Source organism: Camellia sinensis, chromosome 3 (genome assembly GCF_055761805.1).
Source record: "Camellia sinensis isolate YWXY chromosome 3, ASM5576180v1, whole genome shotgun sequence".
Classification (NCBI taxonomy): Eukaryota; Viridiplantae; Streptophyta; class Magnoliopsida; order Ericales; family Theaceae; genus Camellia; species Camellia sinensis.
Window position 1 is genome coordinate 177,612,118 of NC_138963.1, and position 11,650 is coordinate 177,623,767.

The 11,650-nt window shown below is 30.9% G+C and overlaps 1 protein-coding gene across 1 annotated transcript; it reads right to left on the bottom strand.

Annotated features, from left to right (window-relative positions):
* Nucleotides 1–5,386: 5,386 nt before the first annotated feature.
* Nucleotides 5,387–11,172, bottom strand: LOC114265820 (large ribosomal subunit protein eL30). The gene is made up of 5 exons (XM_028206642.2): nucleotides 10,974–11,172; nucleotides 10,768–10,873; nucleotides 10,563–10,664; nucleotides 5,768–5,836; nucleotides 5,387–5,672 (listed from the first exon to the last, which is right to left on the bottom strand). The coding sequence occupies exons 1-5, from the start codon at nucleotides 11,154–11,156 to the stop codon at nucleotides 5,632–5,634; spliced, it is 501 nt and encodes a 166-aa protein (XP_028062443.2). The 5' UTR covers nucleotides 11,157–11,172; the 3' UTR covers nucleotides 5,387–5,631.
* Between the last annotated feature and the right edge of the window lie 478 nt (nucleotides 11,173–11,650).

The window sequence follows — 11,650 nt, forward strand, 5'->3', positions numbered from 1 at the left end:
TGCATATGAAGCTTGAGAAGAGCTTACCAAGCCAGAGAAAATATGAACTGGAAAAGCAACTGAAGAAATCAAAAGACAACATTGAACATTTGAGGGCAAATTTGATAGATAAAGAGACGAAATTGCAAAATATATCAGAGAAAAATGAGATGTTAGAAAATTGAAATTTCTCTGCAGGGAAAATTGAAATTTCTCTGCAGAGGAAGAGGTCTTGGAAATTCAATGAAATCAAATCTAATAAAGTTGGTATAGTTGAAAATTTCTCAGAATTCATTCATCAAATTCCACTTGACATTGAAATCTTTCTTCACAACCATAAAAAGCGGCAAGCAACCTTCATCATCATCATCATCATCTTCTTTCTACATCATCTGTAGCAGCACCATGATAGCAAAATAAGCAAGAACACTTTGATAGCATCAACACAAATGCACAACAAGATAAATGATTAACTGGAGATAGCATGAGGCAATAACAAAACTTCCAGAGAAATTTGAACAACCTAGTGACCTACCAGAGAAATTTGAAGAAACCAAAGATCTACCAGAGAAATTTCAACAACCAGAGAAATTTGAAGGAAACTAAATTGCAAGGTATCTCGGAGGAGAATGAGGGGCTGCATATGAAGCTTGAGAAGAGCTTACCAAGCCAGAGAGAATATGAACTGAAAAAGGAACTGAAGAAATCAAAAGACAACATTGAACATTTGAGGCAAATTTGATGGATAAGGAGACGGAATTGCAAAATATATCAGAGAAAAATGAGATGTTGAAGTCAGAAATGAAGGGAAGAGAAATGGGGAAAGTTTGAAAAAAGACATCTAGAGGCAAAGCCAGCAAGGACAGAAAAAGCAAACTCACACTTTGTAGGGAGAGATTAGGGAGAGAGAAATAAAAGAGAGTTTCCAGTAAGAAAGAGAGAGAGAGAGAGAGAGAGAGAGAGAGAGAGAGCGGAGTCCTCTTCGTCGGCCTGTCGATTGCCGCGATTCCGTTTCGGTGCTTTCGGAGTAACTTGTTGATTTGGTCTGAGTTCACAGCTCCGTCAAGACCACGGTTCGTAGGTCTAGACGTGTTTGAGCAAGAACAAGGTCTGATAGCTGTGAGCAAGCTCACAAGGATGAAGGAAGAAGCTAGGGTTTGGGGTTGATGTAGGAGAGAGAGAGAGAGCAGAGAGTGAGAAGAGAGAGACTTCTTAAATTTTTCTGTGATATATGAGTTTGGGATTGAAGGACCTTAGACATCAAAAAATAATTTTGTGGATCTCTTCCATTACGAAAAGTGGGAGAGGGATCCTAGACTAATTTTCCCACAAAAAAATGTCAAAGCATAAAATTAAAAATAAAATGTCTGTAGGACTTCTCATCAAATTATTTAACGAAGTATGAATTTTTTAATAACAAAAAATATTCATTGGATTTAATAGCTTATACTCTACTTAAATTGAATTTGTCATTAATTTTCTGGTATTAGAAAACTGTGAGACCGTTAGAAACATTTATTATTATTTTTTTTAAACATAAAAACAAAAACAGAACAAAAAAAGAAAAAAAAGAAAAAAAAAACAAAGAATGTTTTCAAAGCAGAGATACGGCATCCGATAAGCATGAGAGCCAAAACAAATAGGAAAAAAACTATCTGCCACGAAAACGAGGCGCCAGAAAAGCAAACCCACTCATCTTCATATATGGGAAAGTCAATGCATTAATTTTATAAAGATATATTAATAATTTATTTGAGCAAAATTAGTAATTTAATGGTCCCTTTTTTTTTTCCTTTTTTTTTTTTTTTTGTAAAGAATTGATGCTCAGTCGTCGTATATGTATCAATTAATATATTAATTAGTATACCAACACCAGTTATGATATTATTATTAATCTCACTTATTAATCACATTACAAATATAAAAAATCTCTTAAATTATGTCATATTATCAATTGATATACTAATTAGTACACTAATTGATGCATATAGTATTATTTATTAACGATGTTTTGATTAGTCTTAATTTTGAATATTTATTTGATTCAATGTTGAGCTGAGTCATATGTTCTTCAATTTTTAAACTTGAATCCAATCAATCCTTAACTTACATGAAATTTTAAAATAAACAACTATAATAACATATTCATGTTAAAATAATAATATTGATAATTAATCGACTCAACAGTTTGAATGAGGCTAATCACTTCGCATAAATTATATAACAAATTAAATTTGTGTCTAATCTATTCCTTCTTAACTCCATCAAATCCATCAAATGGAGACTAAACTAAATAACGATTTGATTTGAGGTACGTATGAATAGATATATATATATATATATATCGACATTTAAATTCATATAAAATTGAGAAAAATATATTAGAATATACATGCAAATAATATCTATTAATGCAACACATTTTCAGTCTAGAAAAAACCTTGACAAAAACATAAGACTCATAAGGATTGTGTTGTGTTCAGTTGTATGATCAAATTATTTAATGTTAAGACTTTTTCTAATATATAAAGCACATCAACCAAATCATACATGACCAAATATCAAAGGTTTGAGAGAGAGAGAGAGAGTTACCATGATATAGAAAGAGATAGAGAGAGATGAGCAGAGCTGCTGGGGGAGAAGATCACCATGACAAGTGAGAGGGAAGAGATCTGATCTAACCAGGAACATTTTTCTATTAATTAACATTTTTTAATCAATATATTTGTACGAGTCTGGAAATATATGCAATGTGAGGACTCGATCACAAACCTATTTTGAGGCTGGATTTTTGGGATTAAAGTCAGTAACAGAATTGAGAATATAACGATTTGGGATATGTTTATTTTTGGGTACTAGTTGAATTTTAAGACTGTTTACTCAACTCCTGTCATTTTGATACTTTTGGGGGGACAATGCAATGGGTGAGACTCTTTTTTTTTTTTGTTTTTTTGGTCAAAGAATAACTATTGGTTGCCAAACTAACCAGAGTATGCCACACCCCTATTATTGGATTAATATCATTTTGCTTGGTTTGGATTTTCTAAATACATTTTTTTTTAAATTTTACTTTTTTTGTTTTTCATAATTTTTTTTTTTGTTTTTATTAGTTTTTTTAATATTTTTAATTTTTTTTTAATTTTAAGGCACACCTAACATAAATACATTTAAAAAGTATAATTTTCGTAAAAAAAATCTTTTAAAAATTCACTAAATATCAAAAATAAAAAAAATACGAAAATTCAGTATAGTTTTCATATTTTTGTGTATTTATTAATATTTTGCAATATTTTTTCACAAATATTTTACTTTTTAGATATATCTAAGTAAGGTGCATCTAAAAAAATATAAAAAAAAATGTTTAAAATTTTAAAAATATTTACTAAAAACCAAAAAATATGAAAAAAACAAAAAAACTCAGTTTTCAAAAAATTAAATTTAAAAAACTGAAACCAAATACATTGAATAATGTTAAATTGATCTTTTTTTTTTTTTGGGGGGGGGGGGGGGGGGCTAAAAAACTGATTCACAAGGAAAACACTGATACATAATTTTCGCCTCAAATAATGTTGCAATGGCAATTTTAAAAATATAATTATATTGAATGGTATTTGTTTATCACATCATTTTGAATCAAAATTTTGAATAATTTGTTTTGTTTATATTAAATCAATACAAGAGTAACATATAAAATGATAAACTACATTTGGTATATTAACATGATGATGGTAACCCTATTATTGAACTCAATAAATAACTTGAAAAATAATTGAGAGCACTAAAAATAGTGCTCTACTAGCATCACTAATGATGTGGCAGTGAGCCTCGCCCACTGTCTATGCCTTTTCTTTTTCTTTTTTTTTTCTTTTTTTTTGGTATTCTCAATGCATTAGTGCTATTAATGATTTTTTTTTTAATAGAATGAATCATTGTTGAAATAACTTTGCCCGTCTTAAAACCCTAGAGGTGAACTAGACATGAGAAAAACCACTAGGAAGTGATGCGGTTTAAGTCACTGCCAATGCTTAAGAACACTCAGTAACTCATGTCATAAAGAAAACAGAAAGAAAACAAAAAAGCATGACAACTTCTGAAAAATAAGTGATTAATAAATTACAAATATCTTTCCTATTGAGTTGGGTAATGCTATGTGCACCATTGTCATATATTTTTACAGTAACATTACATATTTTTTAGTTAAAAAATATTTAGATAAAAAAATATTTAATATTATCATAAAAATACATAATATTAGTACAAAATGTTTAACATCATTTTTGAAACACAAATTATTGGAACTCTACCAAAAAATTATATAACATTTATCATAAAAATGCTGAACATACTCCAAAAAATACAGAACACCACAAACACATAACAAGGTGATATGATACACTTTTTGAGGGGGGTGTCCACCACAACATTTCCCAATTGAGTTGCAGAACTAAAATAAATAAATTTTAAGGAAAAAAAAAAAAAATTAGCAACTTCTATGTGGCTACTATATTTTACTTCTATATTCTAATCTTTACTCATCCAACATCAAATTATTATCACTACCATCTCACTGTCACCAACACTAAACCGTGAGCACAGATCACCATCAATAAAATGGCACTAAACAAGAAAATCTTTCATCATGGCACCATAATGCTGATCAATAATAGCAAAACGGTTCACCCAAAAAAAATAAATAAATAAATAAGAGTAAAATCAAGGAGATAAGGGGAGCCTGGAGCCTCTATTTCCATATATCAAAAACTTCAAATTTCTTAACACACAAATAATTTTAAAATTTGATATTTTGTTTAGTACACGACACATTATATTAAAAATACCTCTACTTCAATTTTCAAACCCTAACATTCCTAGTCCGAGCCACCTACCACCATTCCTTCTAACAATCCTTCTCCTTTCTCCTGCATCCTTTCCTGACACCCCCAACCTCCGACTCCCTCCTGCACCCCCCAAACCCTACATGCAACACACAAGTTGCAACTCGAACCAGCACCGGTCACAACACCCCATAGTACAACACCAAGAGTTGTGTCGCAACCCCAAAACCCTAATTCCCCCACCTTATTTGGAGATAAAAAAAATCTAACTAGTTCACCTGTTCCGCAGTTGAAAATTAAACAAACTCCAGGTCATGACAAAATCACAATCATGCCAAAAACCCAGCAATGCCTGTAGAATGTTGAAGAATCCCATGGTATCATTAATTCACAATACCAAGGTACTGCAAGCATTGCAAGAGAAAATATCAAAGTACAATAACATTTAATTTGCAGTGTACCCCATTAGTTAGCACCACTGTAACCATAAGCACCAGGCTGAGTGAGAGAGGGGGGAAAAAAAACCCAAAACTCATTCACTTGTATACAATTTAGAGGCAGGAGAGAAATAATTTTGGAATCTAAAAATAATAATATATCTCAATTCACTGATTAAACACTATTATAGCGACTCAAAGCTTTTTACGTTTAAAAATAAAACACTACAATTAGATATAAATGGTACACTCATTAAATTGAAATAACTTGCTAAAATAAGTGCACAGTAAAGGATCCAGCACTTTCAACTAACACAATCCTAAGAAAACACGACCCTACTTGTTTGAAGACAGAAAATACACTAAAAGATGACATTCTCTCACTGATCCCCGGGCAGTGTCTTGATGATGTCTGAATCGCCTGAGATATTAACGACAGACAATACAGGCACAGCTCGTTAAGCCAACAGCTTGTTATGGAAAGGCAAGTTTAACACAAGAAAACAATTGTGATACCTGGATCAATAATGCTAAGGCATGACACGCGGAAATACTTTCCACATGCTGTTCCCAGATCAACGTTGTCTGGTGCAGACCAAAAAAGCCACACAAAAAAAAGGGGCACCGAAGCACATCTCATCAGTAACAAAATAGTGCAGCAGCTCCAAACAAGTACACATTATCTTGTCTAGGGCTATTCTAACAGAAATAAAATAATTGCATGACGTAAACTTTAAAGAAATTGAGTCTGAAAAACAATTCAATGCTGCCCATAAAATAGGAATAGCACTGAGTTCAAGGAACTTCAATATATTGTTGAAATATATGACCCCAAAAAATGCTGAGGGAAACACAGGTGTCAGAACTGACAGCTTTTTATAATTTTTAAAAGAGGGATGACATTAATTACTATTGAGTGGTCCAAAAGCACCCCACTATGCCAGTCACCAATAAGATGGCCAGCTAGGTGGACTACATGTAGTGAACCAAATAAAACGGTATTTGAAAACTTAAAAACAAATATAGGACAACCAATTGCAGACAAGTTCTACTAATTGATGGAAAAGTATCAAGATAACACAAGCAAATTTAAAGAGCAATCAAATTTTTTTTTGGGGTTCTCTTCTCTCCAACAGAGAGGTTGATTATGGGATAAATCCATTGGGTTGGCCTAATGGAGAAAGGGTTCAAAAGAAGAGAGGAAAGTGACTAGGATTTGTAGACTTGCCGTCAAGCGGGCCAAGCAGGATAAGCATCAAATGCTACCAGGTACTATCCAATGCATCAGACACATTTGTTTGACCTCACAGAAGTTGCCCAGTGCTAAATGGGGGACCATTTCAGAGTTGTATGCCATGTAGAACAACCAGTCATTTCAGAGTTGTGCTAAATGTTACATACAATTTACTTATATGAAAATTGACTTCATTTTAAACACCATGTGTGTATTTTTATATGTATATACACATGTCAAATTACATATCATATTAATTAAAATGAATCTTACAACTTACTATTTTAGCAAAACGATTCACGATTCGATTCACATTGATAAGAATGATTATGTGCACACACACATGGGTGTGACAGGAGGGCAGGAAGGGAATTGGAAAGTCATGAAGAACCCTATAACAATTGGAAACAAAGTTGAGGATTTTTTTAATGACTATCATAATATTATTCATTTCTAAGATCTGATGTTCATGATAGCCTTCTACACTTGGAATAATTTTCAACCCCAAGTTCTTTTTAACAAAGCAATAAATCCCTCGTGTATATTAATGATCACATTGCAACAAGTACTTATCTACCAATTAGTCTGAGGATCTTTCCCAATTAAATAAGCCTGCAATCATGGACCAACCAAATATAAACATGATGATAATAGGCAAGCTTTCAACTTGTTTAATTGTTTAACTGAGAGGAGTCCACATAGGAGAGCTATTATACCTAAATAGAGAAGAAGGTGCAGACATTACAATACAAGAATTCCGAATTTGCATCTGCTCGCACGAGAAAACAAAGAACTACCCAAAAGGAAATAAAAGATAGCCATTTGAATCCTTGCTTGCTCTATCCCTAGAGATGAAGACGAGAAGAAAGAATAATAGTATCACCATCACATTCTCGTCTTCTATAACCTCACATTCAAGTCATAAAGATGGACTAAAAGAAGAAAGCTCCAAGCAAATACATTGTGTTTGGTTTGTGTTTGTAGAGTAGTTTTTGAAATAAAAAGTACGAAAACTTATTTGGTTTGCCTTTTTTCAGAAATGGTTTTGAAAAAGGAAAATTTACCCACAAGTCCTAGTTTCTGAAAAGTTGAACCATTTAGTCCTAAAAGTTTTCTTATGCTCCATTTAGTCCCATTTGCACATCAATCTAATGTTTGAAACATTAATCTGATGTTCGAAATCTAATGTTCGAAATATTAATCTGATGTTCGAAATCTAATGTTCGAAACATTAATCTGATGTTTGAAACATTGTAATGGGACCTTTCAGTCTATAAGAAAACTTTTAGGACTAAACAGTGTATAAGTTATTAATTTGGGATTTATTGGTGCATCCCCCTTTGAAAAATTGTTTTGGAAAAAGAGTTTTAAAAAAAGTGATTGATTTGATGTGTATGAGAGAGAGTGATTTTAGAAAGTAGATAAACAAACAAAATTTTGAGATTTTTTTTAAAAAAAATTGTTTGGATTGATTACTCTTGAAAATTTGTTTGTAGAGAATTTTTCCAAAATTTTTTCTGAGAAACAAGCCAAACAAGCCCTATTATGTTTTGGCCTTAGCTCTTTGTCTAGCAACAATGAAGGCAAGGACTCAAATGCAGGAAATAGAAACCAACTGTGAACTAACGCGAAAGCATCAGATTGGGTTGGTTTATTTCACACCTCTCTGTTATCAAAATCTGACTAATTCGGGATTTGATTCACCATTCAATTTACAATTTTTGCAAAATCAATACGAATCTATGAGTGAATATATTTTGAAAGTGAATCTCTAGTGAATTTCTAGTGAATTACACAATTCACAATTGATGCATGATTCGATTCACTTTTTACGATTCACGCAATTTTTAAAATTATCGTGTCCAACATAATACAACTTCTAATAGTGTTTAATACCAAAATAACCAACATATATACATGAATTGTTGTTATTTTAGTGATAATGAAATTTTTAATAGGATCCAATCAGATTCAGTTCGACCTAATATATTTTTAACATTTCTTCTCATTTTTTTTTCCTTTAAAAAATCATAATATATCTTCTAAAAATATTTAAGATTAAAGTTACACTATGAATTATCTATTACTATTTTATTAAATTGAATATAATTGAATATTATATGTGTGAGATCAGTTATACCTTTTAAAATGTTTTAGGTTTTAAAATAAAATATTCTAAATAATTCTTTCTTATTATTTGCTTATTGTTACTTAGAAAAGTATGTACGCTTATTGTTCAATATCAATATTGTTATCAATTATTGTTACTTTAAAAATTGATAGTTTGTCTATTTGATTATTGTCTTTATTAAGAATGATTGATAAGAAATATATAAAACTGAAAAAAGGTAAGATAATCTTATACAAGAACTTTTGTTAACTTCTTACTTATTAAACTACACGATTATCATTCAAAATAACATTTTCATTGATTTAAGTTTAAATATTTCATATTCATAGTATATATTTAACATCTAAAGATGTAGATATGCGTTTTTAAATAATTTAGAAAAAGTGAACGAATCTTTACGATTCACAATTTAATTCGATTCGCAATTCGGTACGAGATCATTTCGATTCATGATACAAATTCTGATTTGACAACTATGTTCTACACTATGTTACCTAGAACATGGATCGTTCCGGTACATGGAACGTGAATGGAAACATGGTACAGTACATTTTCTAAGATGTGATACGATAGCGTAGACTTATATATATTACCCTTAAAAATTTAAGATACTTCTAGAGTATTTTTTTTAATTATTAAGCATTCAATAAAATGTATATATATAAATATATATATATATATATATATATTAATGTAGCAAAACATTTTTATGAGTATTATGACTCATCTTTTGACGTTTTGTCTTGTAAAAACTTAACTCAACTTAAATTTTAGTTCATTATATCTGATTTGTTTCCTCCTAAGAAAACATTTAAAAAAAGTATATTTGAAAAAACTTTTGAAATTCCTTCGGACACTACATTTATTGTCCTGAAATGAAAGTGTACCATATTTCAGAATATACGTACAAATATGCAATTCACTAATATTCAGTGTGTTTGGTTTGAGTTTTTTTAATTAAGTTTTTTGAAAACTAATTTTTTTGGTTTTCGTGTTTTTTTGTTTTTAGTGGATATTTTTTAAATTTTAAACATTTTTTTTACTTTTTAGATGCACCTTACTTAGATGTATCTAAAAAGTAAAAAAAATGTGAAAAAAATATTTTAAAAAACTAATAAATAAATAAAAATACAAAAAATGTACTAAATTATCGTATATATTTTGTATTTTGGGTATTTAGTAAATTTTTAAAAGATTTTTTTCACAAATTTTTTACTTTTTAGATACATCTAAGTTAGGTATGCCTAAAAATTAAAAAAATTGCTTAAAATATTTTAAAAAATAAGTAAAAACAAAAAAACACGAAAAATAACAAGTAGAATTTTCTGAAAAGTGTTTTTTGAAAAGTGAAACCAAGCATAGTGATTAGTATTTTATGGTAACACAGATTTCACACCACAAGTCCAGATATCAATTAGTGAATGAAACCTAAACAGTACTCCTCAAAAGACTAAAAGGCACAAACTACTCTACACCACATCAACGTGGCCTACTAAAAGGGCAGTGTTTAAACATTACGACAAGCCTAATACAGAAGAAGGAGAATTCTACGATACACACCCCTCATCATATACAACTTTAGTTATGCCATTTTTTTTCTTAGTTATGAACAATTTGCTTTTTTAATTATGACATTTTGAGATTTTAAGTTATGGTTTATGTAGTGTTTGGTTATCATTTTTTTATTATTTAATTATCACTGAGAGTAATGCCATTTTCTTCTTTTAATTATAAGAATCATATGGTGAAGGTGTGTACTATAGTCTTTCCGACAGCAGAAACACAGGACAGAGCAATCCATAAAAAAAATTTCCACAGCATTTTCATTTCTTTTGCGAAATGCATATATAAATAATAAAAATACTAACAGAGAAAAATTGTTTACGAACTAGTACAGTTTAGCCAATAAAAAAAAATGAAGTTTGCAAATGAAATTAATCGCTTACTTCCATTGTAATGGTGGACCCCGACCTTCGCAAGCATAGCATAGTACTCGATCTCAGACTTCCTCAAAGGCGGACAATTGTTTGAAATTATTATCAACTTCCCTGCAATTAAACCAACATTCAAATCACACAATTCCCTAAATAATAAACGAATTCAGCTACATATTAAACAAAAACAAAAACAAACACCATAAGAAGATGAAACCTTTGGAATTCCTGAGAGTCTCGAGCACAGTTTTGTAACCGAGGGTGAATTTGCCGCTCTTCATGACAAGAGCGAGCCTGTTGTTGATACTCTCATGAGTCTTCTTCTGCACCCCCAAAAAAAAAACAAATAAATAAAATATCACAACCAACACAAATCTATGTAGAAGAAGACGAGGAGGAGAAGGAGGAGGAGATAGGATATACAGTTTTCTTTGCGGCCACCATTGTCACTTCGAAAGAGGCTTCGAGTGAATCAGAAACCCTAACGAGAGTTGTGTGCTTGCTTGCGCGGCTGTGAAGCAGAAAAGAGGGAAAATGGCTGGGGTGTTGGAGTAATAAATAAAAAAGAGGGGAGTTAGGGTTTGCTGTACCCTTGCGCTGTTGCATGCGCGTATCGCGTGATGTTTTGAACGGGCCGAAAGCACAACTTTTTCGACATATTATGGGCTTGTGTTTTCGTCCCACTTAGAATTCCAATTATGGGTTGAACTTCAACTTTGGGCCTTTGATAAACAAATCCATTAGACCTACTGGTTGTGTATCTGTCTTCGATTTAACTCGTATGAACAAAAGTTTGATATCCTTTGTGGTAATATTTATTTTTCTCCCATTATGAGATTGTATGAATTAGTAGTTGTTAGGCTTGAACTTGGTGGGTTTAATTTATTAGTTGTTAAGTTTTGTTGACTTTTTAACTATTATAAGCTTATGATCTGTTTACTTATGTAAATATTTATTATATTTGTAATTACGCTCATATGGATGGACAAAAAGAAAAAGAAAAAAAAACTAGGGCCTTTGATATGAGTTGTTTATCATTTTTTGTAGTGTGATATTGCATGTTCAATTTATGTGGAGAGGATTTTGATAATTTTTTATGT